Below are 21,338 nucleotides of genomic sequence, written 5' to 3'. Positions count from 1 at the left end.
TAGAGGTGTATTTAGAACAACAAGAAGCAAGAGGCTTCATAACGCAGAGAAAAAAAAATCAATTCCCTGCCAAAGGTTTTCATGAAGGGGAGTTAAGAGATACTGTCCATATTGTGGTTATGTCTCTTTATTTTCCCCCTTCCTTCTTGGAGTTGAGATCACATCAGGAACTGCATGCACAGAATACTGCATTTACATGGAACCTAGCTATTTTACGGTAAATTGAAGGCTATTAAAATCCTCAAATCTGACCAATTCATTATTTACAAGGACGTAAATGGAAAATGTAAAGTTGAAGAAAAATTGAATTATGTTTATCAATTAATTATAAAAATGTGTCTTTGGTTGTTTAAGAGTCTATTTAAAAAAGTAAAAATGACTAATCAACACTGTAAATAATCATATTCAAACCAGTCTTTGAGTCAAAACAATAAGAGCAGTCCCTGTGCAGCAATGATATTGACAGCAAACATAACCACACACACACACATCAGGTGAACACTGTGATGAAGAAGTTAATCTTACAAGGGGAAAAAAACAGACATGGTCTGTACATTTTTGAGAGCTTAAAAATATAAATCTAGAATCCTGGCACCAAGAAAAAAGTGTCAGTAAGTGTTTTGTTACAAGTTTATATTACGGCAGATACTTAACCTGACTTGTATAAAAATACAACATACTACATAAGTTTTATTTAGGGATTTAATTTATATACCACAAATACTGCTTTTAATATAAGTACAATATAATACAGCTTTAATTTTGTAACTGCTGGTGTTCATCTTGGATCATGAACTCAATGGCATGCCGTGCTGTCAAAACTTTAAAATGGCCTCTAGTTAAACTTCCCCGAAGTATAAAATCATGCAAAATCTACATCCTATATGATACAACCAGCACAATAATTGAAGCCAATATCCTATGAACAGCCTGGGCTATCTTGAGTTTCTTCTTGCTGTGTCCATGAGTCAGTCATCATTTTCTTTAGGTGGTAAGGAGCAATTTCAAGTTTTGCCAGTGGCATTGAAACCAGTGATGGTGTGCACAGTTATTGGCGAAAACATCTTCATTACCTGATAGAGTTCAGACTGCAAACTTAGTCCATTTGGAAGTGTCTGTGGTTAGGAGGTTTTATGCTTTACTCCTGTGACTACTGGTCGTGCATATTCCACAAAATCATCTATGAGAACAGGCCATGCTCCTAAAGAGAAGTCAAACAATGTAAAAAGTCATAAAACTTAAAATAAATCTATTTAGTCTTTAAACACAAGGGATATCAACTTCACAGTATGATCTATATCTTAGCCATTGAACTGGATATAACAAGGTGAGGGCATGGGAAATCTTTCACAAAGAAAACATGCCTAGCTAATAAAAGAAAACATTAAAGCATGTTCTCTCTGAGCTATACTCTGAGCGAAAACTATTTGCATGTTGTATCATAATTCATATTATGAGAGGTTTATAATAAACTTGAGCTGAAAGCAAGATTATGGTACTCCTGTTAGAGACATTCATATAATGGGAACTATTCACATACATAAAGATACTCAACATGTGTACGTGTTTGTAGATTTGGGGCCACAGTATAATATATGTTAGTGAGAATACAAAAATGCAGATTTGTCCTTAATATTTTTTACTAGAAGAGATAAGGTTTAGTTTTTATTATTAGATTATTTACATCAATTATGAACTAACAAATACTTTCGTAAACTTAATTTTCACTTCCAGACTTCTATACACTATTAAAAAGCTATTTTGTGTAGATATTTTTCTAAGTTTAGTAGCCTTAATTTAAAGCTAATAAGGATTTTTGTATGAGAATACACATTATTATTATGGCTTCTGTAACATAACATGTTAGATAGCACGTACAGTACCAATGTAGTTAAGGACTGCTTACTTTCATCTGCATATTAAAGCAAAATCCTGTTCAGCCTACTTACAGGCAACATTCTTGGCAATAAACGTGATCTAGTATATTTGTAGCTCTGTTTCGAAAAGTATACATTTTAAAACATGGGGTATAAGTTGTGTTTTGGAGTTTATTCACAGTATTATTTCAATTTTGCTAAATTCAATTTTTTAAAATACATATAAATTACCTTCTTCATCATAGTTTGACATATCATCTGCAATCATATTTCCAAAGTCTAACAGAAGATTCCAAGTATCTTTTGGGATTGATCTTTTATGGTGTTCCTATGTAATATGGAAACAAAGTATATTGTTTAAGATACAGACTATTTTCAAATTCTGCAGTTGCATTAAATTCATATATTACTAAAAAAAATCTTACAGTGTTAGATACTAACACCATCCTGTAGAATCCTCTTTACTAGCATTGAAAGCTTTCTAAGAAAACTACAAAATAAAATATTTCTAAAAAAGGTAACTGTATAGAGCACATTTAATAGTACTGATTTATTTTTCCTGATCTACTCACAGCACTTTATTATTAATTATTATTATTTTAAGAACAGTGACTGTTAGGATCAAGCACTCAGACAAGCAACCAGCCAAAGTTCAGATCCCTGCTCCCCATTTGCAGTCTCGGTTGCTTCAGCAGGACATCGGATTGTATTTAAAGTTGCAAGATCAGCTCCACTTCTAGCCAGCAGGGGGAAAATGGTGTCACCAGATGACATGAGGAATCAAAAAACTGGTGTGTGGATGGGTACAGAGGGTACAGGCTGAGACAGGCATAAGGTTGCTGGAGAGAGACCAGAGACTGTGGGTGAAAACAGTCAATGGCAAAAGGGAAAAACCCAGTCACAGGTGGGCAGCAGGCTGGATATACCACCAAAAAACATAGGGAGGTCCTATAAAGGAACCAAAAAAATGCTACCCCTTTCCACTGCCTCACACAACTTTTAGTGGAGTAGTAGCAGTAGCAGAGAAATATCTATAACAAATATGTTTAAAAAACAAGAGTATTCTTTGGGTTTTGTACTGGGACTCAGAGCAGAGCTCCTCAAGATTTAAGCCAGCAGCCCCAAAATTTTTGAGGGCTGTGCCCTCCCTTACCCTTATTAATGCCCCCTTCCCCAGAGCCAGGCATGGCTGGGAGGGGGACGCAGACAGGGGTAAGGAGGCCAACAGAGGGGCCAGGGACCGAGCTGCAGCTCTGCTCCTGCCCCCAGCCTCGGCCCCAGTTGGGAAAAGAGCCGCGGCCAGATCCACAGCCAGGCCCCCAGCCAGGTGCAGAGCTGGACCATGGCTGGGGATGGGACTGGAACAGAGCTGTGGATGGAGAAGGGCTGGGTGGTGCTCCCTTCCTGCCCCGGGGGGGCTGGCCTGGATCTGTCGTGTGCCCCTCCTCCTTGAAAGACCCGCCGTGCCCCCTAGGTGGGCAGGCCTCACACTTTTGGGACCTCTGATTTAAGCATACAGTTGAGTAACAAGGACACTAACTCTTTTGGTTCATAAGCTAACAGATTATTTGATTAAAACTTGTATTTGCTATGACAAAATAATTACTTGCATCATTACAGAGTACATCCTCCTGCTACATTACTTCTGGGGAAACTGAAAATAATTCAATAAACTATCTATGTGCAGACAAGGCCCCACACTGGCGAGCCTATGGACCTAATTGGCCGGGCCCCGCTACACCTGCAGGGGAGAGGAGAGACCTAGCCCAGTTCAGGGCTGCTCAGGAAGGAGAGCAGAGTTCTACTTCTGATGTAAGAGAAGCCTGAACTAGCTTGCCATCTGGACAAGACCTGCTAGAGGGATGACTAGACCTTGGGGGATCAGCTGAAGAGACACTACTATTTGAAGTTAAATCCAGGATAGAAGGGCAGGGTCCCATCAAGGATTCATCAGACAACCCTGTTTGGAACTGTGGTTTTCCATTCTGTATAGGACTGAAGTGTGCTTTGGGCAGAGGGCCTATGCACCATGACCTTGCAAGAAACAGTGACCTACCAGAGGAGACCTGCCCAGTTGAGGAATGAGCGGGTGCCACGGAGAAAACCTGGTCACAATCTGTTACACACAAAAAACTACATTAAAAGAACATTATCAAGGTTGCATGGTCAAGCACTGTAAAAGGTTAGGAAGTGCCAGAATTAAAGGTTGCCTGTGCAATCTTAATTCAGGCTTTTTGTGCATATATCATCTTTAATTACATGAGCATATACTAATTTGTCCCCACAAGATCTTTGCCTCATTCAGTGTACAGAATGGACTATGCTTAAGCTATTCAATATTTTGTTTTCTTTTCCTTTTTCAAAGGGTGTTTCCATGCTTTGTTTACTGCACATTAGTCAAACCCTGCGTTGAAGACAGAATTATAAACTTCCTCATGGGCTTTTCTGTGGTGTTCAACATATTAGAAGTAACTAACTGTCACAAACATTAATTATACTATCTTCAAAACCTCCCTATGAGATGATGGGGTATTATCCCCAATTTACAGATGGGGGTTTAGGCACAGAGAATAAGGTCAAAAGTGGCCACTAATTTTGGGTGGCTAATTTGAGACATTACTGTTTTTGAAGTTGCCTACCTGCAAGGATATACTGGGTCTACTTTTATAATAAGAGACAAGGAGTGAATGTATTGCAAAACCATATTTATTCAACAGAAATGTTTTCCAAGATAGGACCTGATTTTTCAGAGTACTTAGTATTATACAGCACTACACAGCACTCGTATGTTCAAAGCAAGGTTCCCACTGGCTTCAGTGGCATCTGGGAGTGCTCAGCACTTTGGCAAATCAGACCCCATGGTCTTGAGACGGGCACTCAGAAAATGAGTAACACACAATTAAAGACCACCTGTGAAAAGTGATTTAAGTGACTTGCCCAGTGCCACATAGGAACTATGCAGCAGAGGCAGGGATAGAATCCAGTTATTCCTGGCAGCATTCAACTGCCTTAACCACAAGATCATTCTTTCTCTTACTACCATCCTCTGCCTCATTCACTACACACACCTTCCAGCTGCTGCTACAAATGAAGGAGGCTCCTACAGACAACAGCCTCTTTAACTACACAGTCCTAATTCATCCACAGAGCAGGTCCACCCCATGCATTGAATGAGGCAGGGGTCCTGTGGAAAAAATAGCATGTATTCATGTAATTAAAGACTATCGTAATGCATATGCATGAAATGACCAAATTAAGGTTGCTTATGTAACCTTAATTCTGGCTTTTACTAACTTTTGAATGTTTGACTTTACAGCCTTAATGTTCTTTTAATGTAGGTGTCTTTGTGTGATTTCCTAGGTTTAAACAGGGAGAGTATTCTCTAGTGCAGTGGCTCTTGACCTTTCCAGAGTACTGTTGCCCTTTCAGGAGTCTGATTTGTCTTGTGTACCCCCAAGTTTCACCTCACTTAAAAACTACTTGCTCACAAAATCAGACATAAAAATACAAAAGTGTCACAGCACACTCTTACTGACAAATTGCTTACATTCTCATTTTTACCATATAATTATAAAATAAATCAACTGGAATATAAATATTGTACTTACATTTCAGTGTGTAGTACATAGAGCAGTATAAACAAGTCATTGTCTGTAAGAAATTTTAGTTTGTATTGACTTTGCTAGTGCTTTTTATGTAGCCTGTTGTAAAACTAGGCAAATATCTAGATGAGTTGATGTACCCCCTTGAAGACCTCTGTGTGTCCCTGGTTGAGAACCACTGATCATGTGGGCACTGGCTCTTCCGTCTGCTCTCAAGCTTGACCTATTCTGACCTGTCCCTTCCAATCTATCCCAGTTGTCTCTATTCCCCACCCTGGCTCTTCATTCTAGTCCTATTTTCTTTACTTAGCCAGTCCTAGTCTCCACCCCTCAAACTTCTCATCCAAGTCTCTTTGTCCAGCCAGTCAGTTCAGACAGAATTTTCAGTTTGTAGCAAAAAACCTCAAGCAAATCTAGTGAGGATTTGTAAATTGCAGTTTTTCAAATAAACTTGTTGGAAAGGTCTATTACTTGGGCAAATGTGGGTGGATTTTCTTGGGAATAGCAAAAGTCACACCTCTGACACAAAGGCCACCCTCCTGCCAAATTTAAAGTCCCTACTGCACAGCGTGGGGTTTACTAGAGCTTCTCAAAGAATGAGAAGGAAAGAAACATGGAGAACACATTTTTCACAAGCCTGGTTCTCAGAAATGGCTGAACTATTTTGGCTGAAATTTTCCAAAACAATTCAACCTGAGGCAGATAACCAGCAAGGAAAATTTCAGCCCAAACAGATTAAGTTCAGTAATGTTATAAGCAACTGAAAACAGGGTTTTATAATGGCAAGCATCAAGCAAACAATAATAGATGGTACCAGCCCCACCTATACTACTGCTGCTAAAAGCAGGAATCTGAACAGACATCTCTCAGAGCATATTTAAAGTACATGACAAAATGGAGAAAGCTACATATTTTAACCTTTTGTTAGCTTAAATGTGCCTCTTAGAGTCTGACTTTTTTAAAACCGATTTTCAGAAGCAGTCACAATGCAAAATCTTAAGACAAATTTTGTCAAGTAGGTCTACAAAATCCTCACTTTCAGATAATGAATAAACCTCTGCTGTCCCAGAGCTGTATTCAAAGTATACTTGTGTGAAAATATTTACATTTTAAAACATATACTTGGGTTTCACTAAGACCATAGACAGCAGTGCTTTTGAAATTACCGGTTTCCTTGGGTAAACTGTAAAAAGTCTATTTGTTCAGAGAAAAGATGTTAATAAATTGCAAAAGAAGAAGCTGCTTTGTACAGCAATGATGGTTCTTCAAGATGGGTGCCCCTATGGGTGCTCCCACTGTAGATGTGTCTGCGTTCCTCTGCTGTTGATCGGAGAACCTTGGTAGCAGTCCGTTCCACCCACACATGTGCTGCTCCCTGCCTGCCACAAGACTAGCCAGTGTGCGCAGGCAATCCTTCCTCAGTTCCTTCTCTACTGCACAGTCAACTAGAACTCTGAAGCAGAGTCCTGGAGCACCCACAGAGACTCAATGTTATTGCACAAGGTGAGTAAACTTCTCTTCTTCTTCGAGTAGTGTCCCTATGTGTGCTCCACTGTAGGTGACTCCCGAGCAGTGCCCACCGCTGGAGGCTGGGACTTGGGAGCTGAGTCTGATATGGATGATATTACTGTGGCGCTGAATTTGGCATCTGCAGCCGAATCCCCGAGGATGGCACAGTATTCTGCAAAGGTATGTTCAGATGCCCAAGTAGTTGCTCTGCAGATTTCTGATATAGGGATACCCTTGGAGAAGGCGCTGGAGGAGGAGATCGACCTCCTAGGATGAGTGCATAATGAAGATGGGGGTGTTACATTACACAATTCGTAACAGAGTTTAATACAGCCTGAGATACACTTGGAGAGTCTCTGAGCTGAAATCACTGTACCTTTTGACCTATTTGCAATGGAGAGGAAGAGTCTCTGAGATTTTCTGAAGACTCTTGTCCTGTCCAAATAGAAGGCCAAGGCTCTCCTCACATCAAGCGTATGGAGGATGGCTTCACTATTATCCTGATGAGCTTTGGAATAAAAGGCTGGAATAAAATGATTGAAGTGAAATGTGGAAGTCAGCTTGGGAATGAACTTTGGGTGTGGTCTAAGCATGACCTTGTCAGGGAAGAACACAGTAAAAGAGGGATGCGCCATCAGAACCATTTCCCCAGTCCTCCTTGCAAGGGTGATGGCGATGAGGAATTCAGTCTTCATGGAAAGGTGAGTTAATTAACAAGTGGCCACGGGTTCAAATGGTGGCATTGTCAGACCTTTTAATATTAGGTTGAGATCCCACGGAGGCGTGGGAAGTCTGGGTGGTGGGAAGAGGTGAGAAAGTTCTTTGTAGCTGGATGTGAGGAAATTGAGTATCCTTTTGCCTGCTGATGGAAGGTTGCAACTTCTGCTAGATGACCTTTCAGTGAACTGATAAGAGTCCTGATTTCTTGAGAGTTGACAGGTAGTCTAGGATCACCAGCAGGATGGATGCATTAGGGATGATATCTTTGGGCTGGAACCAGTTGGAATCTCTTCCATTTTTGTAGATAGGTATGGCGAGTAGCTCCTTTCCTACTATGCAATAACACCTCCTGTACCTCCTCAGAGCAAGATGTCTCTATGGGCTGGAACCATGAAAAAGCCATGTTCTGAGCCATCAAATACACACATAGGATTAAAAATGCACCTCTCACTCTGGAACAGAAGGTAAGAAGTGACTGGAAGAGTCATTAGTGGACATAGTGCCAGCTGTGACAGGTAAGGGTACCACATCTGAATAGGCCAGGTGGGAGCAATCAGTATGATGTTCACACATTCTATTTTCACTGTCAACAGGACTTTCAGTATTAGAGGGAATGGGGGAAAGGTATAAAGAAGGCCCTTGTCCAATGGAGGGAGGAGGGCATCTCCCATGGAGTGTTGTCCAATCCCCAGTCTGGAATAGCACTGAGGTCATTTCTTGTTCTGGTAAGTAGTGAACAGCTTTAACATCAATGTGCCCCATCGTTGGAATAGATTTGGTGGTATTCCACAACGTATTTCCCATTTGTGGTCATACGGGAATTTGCGGCTGAGACTGTCTCCCATCATGTTGTATATTCCTAGTGAGTAGGCTCCTAATATTAAGATATTGTGGGAGATGCACCAGTTTCGTAGTTTTAGTGCTTCTACACACAGGGAACGAGACCTGGCACCTCCCTGATGGTTTATGTAATATACAAAAACCTGTAGGAGAACACTTCAATAGCAGACGTAAAGGTAGCCATCCTGCAGCAAAAAAACTTCAGGACCAGACTTCAAAGAGAAACTGCTGAGCTCCAGTTCATCTGCAAATTTGATGCCACCAGCTCAGGATTAAACTAAGACAGTGAATGGCTAGCCAACTACAAAAGCAGTTTCTGCTCCCTTGGTTTTCATACCTCAACTGCTAGAAGAGGGCCTCATCCTCCCTGATTGAACTAACCTCGTTATCTCCAGCCTGTTTCTTGCTTGCATATATACCTGCCCTTGGAAATTTCCACCACATGCATCCGACAAAGTGGGTATTCACCCATGAAAGCTCATGCTCCAATACATCTGTTAGTCTATAAGGTGCCACAGGACTCTTTGCTGCTTATACAATACATGCAGGCCATACTGTCTGTCATGACTCTTGTGTGCGTATCTTTGATCAGTGGGAGGAAGTGAGCTCACACGTTTCTGACCTCTCTGAGTTCGAGCAGGCTGACGCGGAGGCATCTCTCGGCTGGAGACTATTTGCCTTGTATTGTGAGACCACAGAGATGCGCACTCCATCCTATGAGGTCTGCACTGGTGGTCAGAAGCAGAGATAGGGAAGACTGAACAAGTGGGATTCCTATACAGATGTTCACTGGGTCCCTCCACCGTTCCAAGGATTGCTTGCCCCTGGTGGGCATTGATAGCAGTTTGCTTATGTTGTCTCTGTTCAGCCTGTAAACCAAACCAACCCATTCTTGGAGGCATCTCATACATAGTCTGGCATGAGCGATAATCTATGTGCCCACGGCCATGTGTCCCAGGAGTTGGAGGCACTGTCTGGCTGAAATATGGGGACTGAATTGTACTGTCTCTATCAACGAGGAGAGACCGAGAAATCTGTAATGTGGGAGGAGCACCTTTGCCTGAATGGAGTTGAGGTCGGCTCCTATGAATTCTAGCCTCTGTTTTGGTGTTAATGTCAATTTTTGTTCATTGATCTGTAGGCCCAGATTCTGAAACAGATCCAGTGTGGTCTGAGTGACTTGCTAGGCTCTCATGAAGGACTCTGCCTAGAGAAGGCAATCGTACATGTAAGGATAAACCATGATGCTTTGAGAGCATAAGTGGGCCGCCACCACTGAGAGGACCTTGGAGAATACTCTGGGGGCTGAGGAGAGGCCAAAAGGGAGTTCTCTGTATTGGTAGTGGTTTTGGTCCAGCATGAACCTGAGGTAATGTCTGTGGCTCGGTATAACTGCAATGTGAAAATAAGCATCTTGGAGGTCGAGGGCTGAGAACTAGTCTCCTTTTTCTACCACTGGAATGATCTTGAACTTCTGAGCCCTGATAAACTTGTTGAGCGCTCTGAGGTCCAATATAAGTCTTCAACACCCTTTTTTCTTCAGTATCAGGAAGTAATGAGAATAGAAGCCTCTGTCCCTTAGATGTGCGGGCACTGGCTCTATGGCTCATATGCTGAGGAGGTGGTTTATCTCCTAAGCACCAGGTTCTCATGAGAAGGGTCCCTGAAAAGGGACTGGGAAAAGTGTTTGGGAAGGGGCAGAAATGGACAGAGTATCCATCTCAGATGATCTCCAACACCCATTTGTCAGAGGTTATCTATTCCCAGATGCTGTGGAATGGGGCAAGACTATCTCTGAAGGGATGGGTGGGGTTTCCTAGTGTGAAATGAGGTGAGTGTTCTCCAGGTACCTCGACTACCCTGTCAAAACTGTTTCTTTGAGGTAGAGGGCTAAAAGGAAGTTTGCTGAGATCCCGATGTCTTTCATCTGGAAAACCTGGGCTTCTTCCTCTGCGGTTCATACAATCTCTGGGTATACTGAGATGGAAACTGGGATGAGTACTGAGCTGAGTATGGTGAATAAGGTTTGAATGGTGGCTGAGTCCTGTGCCTTCTTTTGTACCCAGATGTATAGATACCAAGGATCAAAGAGTGTGGAGAGAGGCAACAGTCTTTTCAGCAAATAATTTCGTCCCCTCAAAGGGGAGGTCCTCCACCATCGTTTGGACCTCCTTGAGGAAGCCAAACAGATGAAGCCAGGAGGCCTATCTCATTACAATGGCAGCTGAAATAGATCATGCTGCAGTGTCAGCTGCACCACGTGCAGACTAGAGTGATCTTTTTGCCACCAGCTAGTGTTCATTAAACAAGGCTTTAAATTAGTCCTCAAGAGAATTGGGGAGCTGTTCAATAAAAGAATTAAGCTTCACGTAGTTCTGATAGTCGTGTTTAGCCCACAAGGCTTGATAGTTCAGTACTATGAATTGGAGGATGGCCGAGTAGGCTTTCCTGCCACCCAGTCATAAGCGGTGGACTTAAAGTGGTGTTGGCGGCTTTTAGAGTTAATCACATCCAAAATGATTGAATTAGGAGGCAAGTGTGAGAACAGGAATTCCATGTCCTTTGCTGGTACACATATCTTGTCCGCCCTCTTATAAGTTGGTGGGATGGACACGGGGGTCTGCCACATCACCCTGGCGGGATCCAGTAGAGCCTTATTAATAGGGAGGGCCACTCTGGAGGAGGTGGAGAAATGTAGAATGTCCACCAGTTTATGTTGTGACTCAGATACCTCTTGTAAAGATATTCGGACTGCCTGTGCCATCCTCTGTGCCCAAGCCCTAGAACAGTTTAAAGTCATCCTCCATATATGATGGAGGAGGCATCACCATCTTGTCTGGTGATAATGACAAGAAGCGGGCTGGAGAAAAGACTTCCTTCTCAACTTCAGCTTCCGGTTCCTCTCTTGCCTGCTCAGGGAGTTCAGAGGCCCTCGAGGCAATGGCTGAAGGAGGGTACTTCCTTGGCTGTGGGTAGGCCACACTAGCAGCGATGGAGGCCTGTTGCCTTTGGGCCTGCCAGGGATCCCAGTATGGCCACTGAGATGGGAAGGGACTCGGTGATTAGTACCACAGTTGCTCAAACCAGTGGGGCTGCAGGTCAGAGCGGTGATATGCCTAGTGTCCATAATGAAACTGGGCTCTGTATGACAGGTGAGACGAGAGTGGGAAGCTAGCTTACATTCTGATTCCAACAATGAAAAGGGCAGTGTGTGGCAGGAAGTTGTCAGTGAGTCAAGGGCTCTGTGTGAATTTGGTACCAGGGGCCCATTACTGACCAGAGGAGAGTCCAGTGTGTTGGACACTGAAAGATCCGTCATGCACCAGAAATCTGTCAGTGCAGAGGGCCTTGGTACTGGCAGAGGCTGCTGGTGCCAAGAGGCTTGCGCCAGCAGTGTTAGAGATGTGGACCTGACAGCAGAGTCCGTCAATGCCTGGTGTATTGTCGGCAGTACTAACGTTGATGACTGTACAGACGGAGCCTTCCCCAGGGCGGATATTCTACATTTCTCATGTCCCTGCGGTAACAATGCTTCTTTGCCTGTGCCCATAGACTCCTTAGGCATTTCAGCTTGCCCTGTCAGTTTGGTAAAGCGCATGCCCTGGATACCAGATTTCAATGGCTTTGGTGCTGTCAGTACCGATGATACTGATTGATTGAGGCGAGGACTGTTTTCAGCTTGATCAGGGGTTGCTATGGGGACTCATGGACCTTTTCTTAGAGGCCTTACATGAATGGCTCGCAGCCATCTCTCTGAGCTCACCTCCCTTCAGAATGGAGAGCTGTGGCGATGGCTCACACCAGGACTCCAGAGGTTGAAGGGCTGACTCCATGAGTAGGAGTTTGAGCCTCAGTTCTCTGTTCTTCCTTGATCTGGGCTTCAGTTGCTGACACAAGCCACACTTCTGTTTCTCTCCCAGGTAGCGGATGCACTGCAAGTGTGTCAGTCAGTCAGTGGGATAGATTCATTGCAACTGAGACACTTTTTGAAGCATGGCTCTCTGGGCATATCCCTATGGGGTGGGAGGGGATCCCCCCACAACAGGGGGTTGACGAAGTTGCTTTCTTTTATTTGGCTGTTGCCTAAAAGGCAACAGCCAAAATAAAAAGTAAACGATGCAAAGAAAGATAAACGGGGCTTCAAAAGAAGCTAAAATTAACAATTCTAAGAGAACTAATGATCTGCAAACAGACAGCTCTAGCTCTGTCTCTAGCCAGGGGCAGTGGAGAAGGAAGGGAGGAGGGACTGCCTGCGCATGGCTAGCATTGTTCCCCACTGGCCACAACGCATGCACGGGCAGGACTACTACCAAAGTTCTCTGATCAGCAGTGCACGGATGCAGACACATCTATAGTGGAGCACTCATAGGGACAATTACTCAAAGAAAAAACGAGGAGTCCTTGTGGCACCTGAGAGACTAACAAATTTATCTGGGCATAAAACTTTCGTGAGCTATAACCCACTTCATCAGATGCATGGAGAGAAATACAGTAGGTAGGTATAAATATATAGCACATGAAAAGATGGGAGTTGCCTTACCAAGTGACGGGGGTCAGTGCTAATGAGGCCAGTTCAATTAGGATTGATGTGACCCATTCCCAACAGTTGACAGCAAGGTTCGAGTATCAACAGAGGGAAAATTATTTTTGTAGTGACCCAGCCACTTCCAGTCTTTATTCAGGCGTAATTTGATGGTGTCAAGTTTGCAAGAATTGTATGTTTTCAAGATAAACATTTTCCATGTTAAGTATATGGAAATATTATGTAAATGTAGTAAAGTAGTTAAGTCAGATGCTTAATGACAGTATTTTGGGCTTTGTTTCTAAAGCCTAATTTGTACAACTTTTATTCCACCACCTACAGAAGTGTACTGATAATAGACTGATATTTTTAAATACCGTAACTGTCACATTTTGTTAACAATTGATCTCTACAAAAGAAGTTAACCTAATTGCTCAAACAGAAAAAATGCACTCCATTTTTTATTTTAAAATAATGACTCCCAATCACTCAAGTCAGCCACAACAATACTGAAATTTAAAAATAGGATATTGTATGCATAAATATCACAAAGATGGATCATTTTAGCTAGGTACAAAACACACTTGTGACAAGCCTATGTGCCTGAGGATAGGCAGGGTGTGGGCTCAATCTACAATTTAGGAAGTCAGATTGTATCTTCAGCCCTCACAAATAGAGAGTACAGGGTCAAGTGGTTCCCAGACTAGGGAGGCCTGCTCCTTAAAGGCCAAGAGACCTGGGTCTAGTCAGACCTGTTCAGTCAGCTCCCTTCACCCCTTTGCCATAATCAGCCACCTCCCAGTGTCAGGTGACTTAACTAATTGGAGTCATTTGACAGACAGATAAATAACAGGGCCTCATAAAAGGGCAGAGAGAACTCAGTCTGAAGGAAGAACTACAGGAAGTAAGTTGGTCCCCTGAAGTAAGTTCTGGAAGGACCCCAGGGAAGAAGGGGCAGATCTTTATCCCAGAGCATAGAAGAGGGAAAGGTAGCCCAGAGAGGCTGAGACTGAGAGGGAGTCATAAGAAACACTCAGGGAGTTAACACTCTATCCCAGAGCAAAGAGACGTAAAGGGAGCTCAGAAGTTGTTATGCTCTGAGCCACATGAATTCCTGGGAGACAGAAAACCCTAGTAAGGGGAAACTGAGACAGCGTGTGTTTGCAGCATCATGCTCAGATAGCGGGGGTGCTGCTAAACAGGCATACCTTATGAAACTGCTTCTAGGTATCATTTCCCTTTCCCCCATGAGAGAAATTACAGAGAAGATTCATTTAGTGCCTATTAACAATGTTCCATATCAGTTCTCGGAAAGCAAAGATGCTGAAAAAGAAACTGCTGTCATTCACTGTACTCTCGTCTTTTTTTTTTCTTTTCTTTTTTGGTGTGCGCGCACAGTGGGAACGCAATCTTACAAGCTGTGGGATTTGCCTTACTATTGCGCATAAACACAGGAACAGAAAAATATACTTACCAACAAAAATTTATTCCAAAGATCTAAAAATTTAAACCTTCCTGATAAGACTAAATTCCAATATGCAATTGCCATTTCTAAATCTGCAAAAAACAAGACAAAAAAAATCACATATTACAGTGCTTTATACACAGTAAACTCTCAGAGTTAAAAAGCTCTCTCGATTCAGCTCTCAGTTTTGATTTTACCCATACATCTCACTATACAAATGTATTGGCCAGTTTTTAAATCTCTTTTTATGACTAATGGTCTTAAGACCCAGTTAAAAAGCTGCCTGAGTGTTGAGATGTAGAAGCCTAGGATATGACTCCATGGTACACAGTCACAAAGATGTACTTGTTAAGTGTGGATCTGGAGTGCTCAACAGTTAAACAGGTCATACTACTGCGTGTGACTTTGCTCGGTTACTTTTAACGTGTAACAAAAGCCTTTTCAAAGCTTTTCAAAAACTCACATTTTGAAGTACTGGTTCCCTGTGAAGTTATATATAATCAAAGCAGCCTGGTTTGATTACCATTGAAGATAGCAATTCAATAGTAATAATGGCATACGGAACAACGTAGGCATAAAGGAATCCCAATTACATACAGAGAAGGATAAAAGGAGGAACAAAACCTTGAAGTTATCACTGAGCATGCTAATGTATCTTTTACCTATATAGGTAGCACTCAGTGATTATCAGTAACCCTGGTTAAACCCCAGTTTGTAAAAGGTATTGATACAGTATCCATCTAGACATGCATAAAAGCAATTCACATGAAGAAAATGGGATTGATTTAACATTAATATTTGGATTTAAATTCACAAAAATCAAGATATTCAGTTTGAAAGATGTCGGATGCCTTGTCTCCTTGCCCATTTTGTGTGTTAGACTGGCATTTCTTAGGGCTTTTAAGAAAAAAAAAGCCTTCAGTCATCTGGAGCACAATATTTCTGCAGCAACCCTCATGACAGTATAGCTTTCCTACAAGTCACTTACAACAAGAAGGCCTATACCCAATATTAAAGACCTATGTCACAGTTTATCAAAAGCAACTAGTGATTTTGGGTGCCTCACTTTTGAAGTACTCAACATGAAATACATTCAAAGTTGGGTGTAAATGTTTTAAGGTATTTGGGTACCCAAAAAAGGTGAGGCATTTAAATTAAAAGAACTCTTGAAAATCTGGGCTGTGGACTATTGTAGTTAGTTGCGTAAGTGAATCATGGCAAGAATAAAGCAAAATTTTAATATCGTGGATACTGGAGTTCAGAATTCAGCAAAGTAACCAAAGTGTTAAATGAGTGACTGTCCTTTGCTTAGTTCTTCGGGGATGGGGGGGATGATACATTCAGATGGAACCTGAACAGGGGATTTTTGGCTCCCAAAGCAGTTCTGCTTGTTAAGTTGAGACATTCCACTAACTTTTATTAGTAACAGTGCCTTATTTTCACATATCTACTGAGAGAGAGAGAGAGAGAGATTAGTTTTAATCATGAATTACAGTGTACTTGTCCAGGAGTTCTAGCCCGTAAGAAATTATCCAGAAATTCTGGCTGAAAACATAGGTTTATGATTGAAGTGTTACTTTGCCCATACTCCTCTACTCTACAGTATACTTAATGAGAACATTTATGGGATATGTGACCTTATTTGGTTCTACAGCAACATTAATTATCCAAGACCAGCATTTAAAAACTCAGAATTTAGTCCACACCCTCCAGCGGACGCAATCTGTAATGCAGTGCACGCATATGGAAGAGTGGAGGCTATATTAGGGGATGGGGCGGGGGGGAAGGATGCTTCCTTGAAAGCTTATATTCATTCCCAACTGCCCATGATGCCTAGATCCCACTATTAGTGATCCTCGTAGATAAGAACATGTATGTTTCTGTACAACAGGAGAATGAAGTAAAAGCCTCTAGCAAATTACACACACACATTCAGTGTAAGATATATGGGTATACAAAAAATGAAGCTTTTAGAGAAAGTACTGATAAGGTAATAAAGAGAAAGTCCCCACCTCCACCAAGTTACAGCAGAGGAACATAACTAACATATCAGATTTGATTATTATAGCTCTGTCGTGTCACAGTTCAAAAGCAACTGTTTGGACTGAAGACAATTCATAAATTTGAAAGGGAAGTAGTGGATGTATTTGGTACACTGTTAAAGCAGGCTGTATTTACACATGCGTGTATGTATACTAATATACAAACAACAGCATTAAAGTTGTGAAGAGAAGCACTAAAAAGTCAGGAATTGACAAAGGTAAAGGTGCCCAATCACCTCCATCTCTGTCCTCTTGACTGTATGCATAATAGTTATATTATATCATCATACACTGTTTTCCGCAGGATTCCTGCCTTGTTTAGTGCAGCAGAAGAATGGTGCTCAGCAAATGAAACAGCTGGTTCAGAATTTTTTCTATCCTTACTGTTGTTATCCCCCATTTTCACCCTCAAACTACTATATTTCCCGATAGAAAAATCTGTGGCAGAGCCCATCTTTCCTACATCTCAGTCCAGTGCTCTGATCACAAAGCTATTCTTCCTCTTCCTGCAGACTCCTCTCATTTGCTACACATCATGCTACAACAATCACTAAGGCTGAGGTGCTGTGGAACCAAGGCCCATACATCAAAGGATCCTGCTTCATTTTCTATCTGAAATGCACAATGAATGAGTAAAAGGACCTGTGTGAGGAGGTGGGGAGGAGGAGTTTGTCATGAGAAACTATTGTCATACATTCATAAGATGGGACTAAGTTAAGACTGAGCTGGTTCAACCTATGACTCTGACTGGCTTTAGGAAAACAACAACAACAACAACAAAAAAGTTTTGCTAGGTAAGGTGCTTCTTTTCCTAAGGCATTTTGTTTGCAACCTAACGTACTGAATAGCTTATGTTCTTTAGAGATTAAGGTAACATTTAATACAACAAAAAAATTAAAGAAAAAGCAAAAACTCTGATAGAGCATTTCCAACCTTCGCAGTGTGATGGTCTGGCACTCATCTCCTCATTTTATGGACATGATGGTCCACGATCATGCAATACATGAACTTATTGTAAGAAAAATTATGACTATTTAAAACACACCAAGACAAACACTTATTTGGAAACAGTTAATATATAATATAGTCAGAACAAAAATGACATTAGTACAAGGGGATATTGTACACAACTATTTTACTCCACTACTTGTGTGTACTTAATATTGAATGAACAGAGAAACTAATGTGAATAATATTATGGTTTCTATGATTCATTATGAGTTGACTGGTTTTGGCAATGGTCACTGAAGGGTATAGTTGTGTTTATTTTAGATAAAATGAGGTTTACAGAGTGCTTATGCATAGGGAAGCATGCTGTGGCTCACTGACCTAGGAACATTCTGGAGAAGGCCACGGGGAGGGGTGTGAGCTCAGCATGTGGACTGGAGCCACTATAAAGCATGTGATAAACAAACCAATATGGGGTATACTGGTTTGGTTATTGTGGTTAGAAGTTCTATATTATGTAAGTTGTTATATAACTTGTGTATATAAGCACCATGTGCATATAAGTAGCAAGGGGAGGGGCTCCTGGGCTGGAGGGACTCTCCTGATTCTTTGTACAGGGGCTCTCTTTTGTGCACATGTTGAATAAAGCTTTATTGAATTGAATCGAATCGCATTGGATCGAAGTCCCCTGATTTCTCTACCAGCATTCAGACTCACTGGACCCCCAATCCAACAGTTTGCTTGGCGCAGCGAGCAGGGTGAGAAATATCCTTCAGGATCACGACCTACAAATCAAATTAGAGGATGAGATTGTTCATTTTTTATTTGGTTGTGTGTCTCTGAACTTGACTAGTGACTCTTCATACTTTTGTAGTAAGCAAGTCTAGGTGCTGGGGAATTCAGGAATTTGTTGCAGTCTAGACATTGTACTTAGTGTGGGGGCTGCGCTAAGCTGTGAGTTCCTCTAAGTGCTGTTGAAGTGGGAAATCAAAAATGCTGTAAGGACCAACAGTTAGTGTAGGGCAGGTATAGCCATAAGTACCTCTAGCCTGATGTGTTGGCAGGCCCAGATCTCCTAACTGGACATTGTAATTGTGCAGATCAAATAAATTGGAGAAAGGATTAATCTGCGATTGAACATTTCAGTCTGGTGTGTTTATGGAATAAATTGTGTTAGTCTGTAAACAGAATTGTAGTTTATTAATTTGGAAGATGAAGGGATATAATGACCCACAATATGAAGAGTATATGGTTAGTGCTTTTATAACTATTGTAGTTGTAAGTTTATTAGCTTTCTGTGGAATATTTTGGCTGTATGATTAAAATAAAGATGACCACCCCCATTACAGGCAGGCAAAATTGATTTTGTGCATAACCACAATATTTATCTGAGGAAGATGATGTCCTCAGTGTAGATGTAAGGTTGTTGGCTGTAAAATCTGTCCTGTCTCAGTATGACAAGGCATTGAAACAAGGATATATCCAATACAGATGATTATCCAACTAAACATCCTATTATGTTGCCTGTTTGGTGTACAAGGTTAAAAACAGCAAAAGGAGGAAGGGTGAAATGGCTGGTATGTGTTTAATTGTTGATTATGAACAGCTGGTTAGAAAGAGTGATATGCTAAACAGGAAGGGTTAGGAGAGTAGAAGCAGAGTAGAAAAACTGCAAGCAGAAGCAAAAGTATAGGAGGAAGCAGACTTGCAGGAAAGAGACTCTGTCCCTCAGCACCTTGGACCTACATATGGAAACATGGATGCTACCAGTCTAGTTTCATGGCTCCAGTGAGAGTGCACACTGTCCCCAATCCCTAATCAAGGGAAGGGGACCCTGCTATTGTTAGTCGTCTAGAGCATACTCCATTAACCCATCTGATTTGCGGAGCATGTTGAAGGAATGCCATCTTGCAGCTTAATAATGCAAACCTACCCATTCTGGTGGATACAAATGGCATATAGGTAGAGGCTAAATGCTCTCTCAAATCCTATAGCCCATTCATACGATAGTGTGAAAGTGTTCAAAGAGTGGATAGCATATGAGGGAGGCTTATATGCCTTTATGTCACATAGTGTTTTTCAGCCTTGGACATTAGCATGGCTTTTGGTCTGTTCCTGTGCATCCTGACAGTCAATTTTGGTTTGCATTTTACTGTTAAAGGAAAGCAATATACCTTTACTCGCCTAAGCCAAGGGTTTTCATAACTCACCTACTTTGTTTCATGAGAGCGTTAGCTGATGTGCTGGCAAAGCTGCCAGACATGACTTTTTGTGTGTTACAGTATGTTGATGATCTTCTTGTCTCCTCACCAGATGGCCAAACGCACATGAAGACTGACTAGAATGATCCTGCAGCACTTGGCAGACAGTGGGGTAAAATGTAATGCTAAAAAGGCTCAGATCGCAAAGAAGGAAGTATCTATCTGGGGTATCTAATATCCAAGGGGTACAATGTTTAACTGTTGACCGCATTGAGGCTATTAAAGCAAGTCCACGACCAATTACGGTCAGGGGAGTGAGAAAAGTTTTGGGCTATTCAATTTCTGCCGACCTCAAATCCCAAATTATTCAAAAGTTGTCCAGCCCCTTAATAATCTCCTGAAGGGTGCTGGGAACACATGATGCAATTGAATGGACACTTGAATGTGAACAGGCATTTACCACATTGAAACAGAGGCTAAGTACTGCCCCAGGGTTAGGACTTCCTAATCCATTAATGCCTTTTACATTTGTACACGCATGTCAGCGAGGGACATATGGCAGCAGTGTTAAAACAAAAACATGGGGATAAACAGCGCCCAGTAGCACACTACTCTTTCTAAACTAGATGCTGTCGCTAAGCAATGCCACCGTGCCTCCAGGCAGTGGAAGGAGCTTGTATGGCCCTAAATCAGGCCTTATCACCTATTGGTGGCACAGGATGTAAATATTGTTGTGCCTCACGCTGTCCTTGCATTTTTATCAGGAGAAGAAATCTTCAGCAGTCCATGTGGCAAGATGGACTCGATGGGAAACGAGTTTGCTAATGCCTTCAGTACATCTGACAACGAGCATCATCTCTAAACCCTGCCACCCTCATGCCTAGCCCAGATGAGGGACACCCACATCACTGTTGCCTTAAGGACCCCGAACTAAACAGACTCAAGGCTGGTGAGAGGACATATGTGAGGTGCAGCCTGGTGATCAGAGGTGATGGTGAAGCCTATAGGAAACGAACGTTTGAACCAGCCTGGACTGGGCCTCACACGGTTCTCTTAGTAACTCCTTCGCAGCCTGGGTCACTGGAATTCCAGTTTGGGTCACCTGTCACGTGTAAAAGTATACAAGGGAGAGACCTCACATGGGAACAATAATCCCTATTACTCTATGGACTCCTGGAAAGCCAATCTTAATATTGTTAAGTGTTGCATCTGATATTTCCAGTTTAAATTAATGTAGAAATTTGTATAGTCTACTAATTGTTTAAGTGGTTTCTGAAACTTGAAAGTGTATTTAAGCAGTGTTATCTTAATAATGCTGCAGTAGTTCTCAGTGTTTATTGAGTTAATTCCTGGGGGGAGCCACTGGATCAGCTGTAAATGCCATCACTCAAATCTAATACTAGGGACTGGGTTAAAATTTGTTAGTAGCAGGAATGACAGTTTACTGTGGTAAAAGTGGGGTTCACGTCTAATCAAGTTAGATATACCTTAACTCAGCTACAGCTGGTCAGGCCCTCACTGTTGTACTCAGCCATCTATTAAAAATTACTAAAATGTATGAGCAAACATTGGTCTAGGCATGTGGAAAAATTGTGTTATCGTCCTGGCTTGG

The 21,338-nt window shown here is 41.9% G+C and overlaps 1 protein-coding gene across 5 annotated transcripts in view; it reads right to left on the bottom strand.

Moving 5' to 3' along the window:
- Positions 1-994: 994 nt before the first annotated feature.
- DCUN1D2 (defective in cullin neddylation 1 domain containing 2) overlaps positions 995-21,338 on the bottom strand; it is a 63,072-nt gene continuing 42,728 nt past the window's right edge. For 4 of the 5 annotated variants that reach the window (XM_075061440.1, XM_075061434.1, XM_075061435.1 and 1 more), the window contains 4 exons: positions 14,545-14,627; positions 3,934-3,993; positions 2,109-2,205; positions 995-1,201 (listed from right to left, as the gene is read on the bottom strand). In XM_075061440.1, the coding sequence (XP_074917541.1) occupies positions 1,122-1,201; positions 2,109-2,205; positions 3,934-3,993; positions 14,545-14,627 (320 nt within the window). In that variant the 3' untranslated portion in view covers positions 995-1,121. The remainder of the gene's footprint in view (positions 1,202-2,108; positions 2,206-3,933; positions 3,994-14,544; positions 14,628-21,338) is intronic. The other variant, XM_032777831.2, reaches the window with a different exon arrangement.

Source organism: Chelonoidis abingdonii, chromosome 1, assembly GCF_003597395.2.
Source record: "Chelonoidis abingdonii isolate Lonesome George chromosome 1, CheloAbing_2.0, whole genome shotgun sequence".
NCBI classification, from domain to species: Eukaryota; Metazoa; Chordata; order Testudines; family Testudinidae; genus Chelonoidis; species Chelonoidis abingdonii.
Note: the sequence above shows the minus strand (reverse complement) of the source record. Positions and strands in the feature narration are given on the sequence as shown.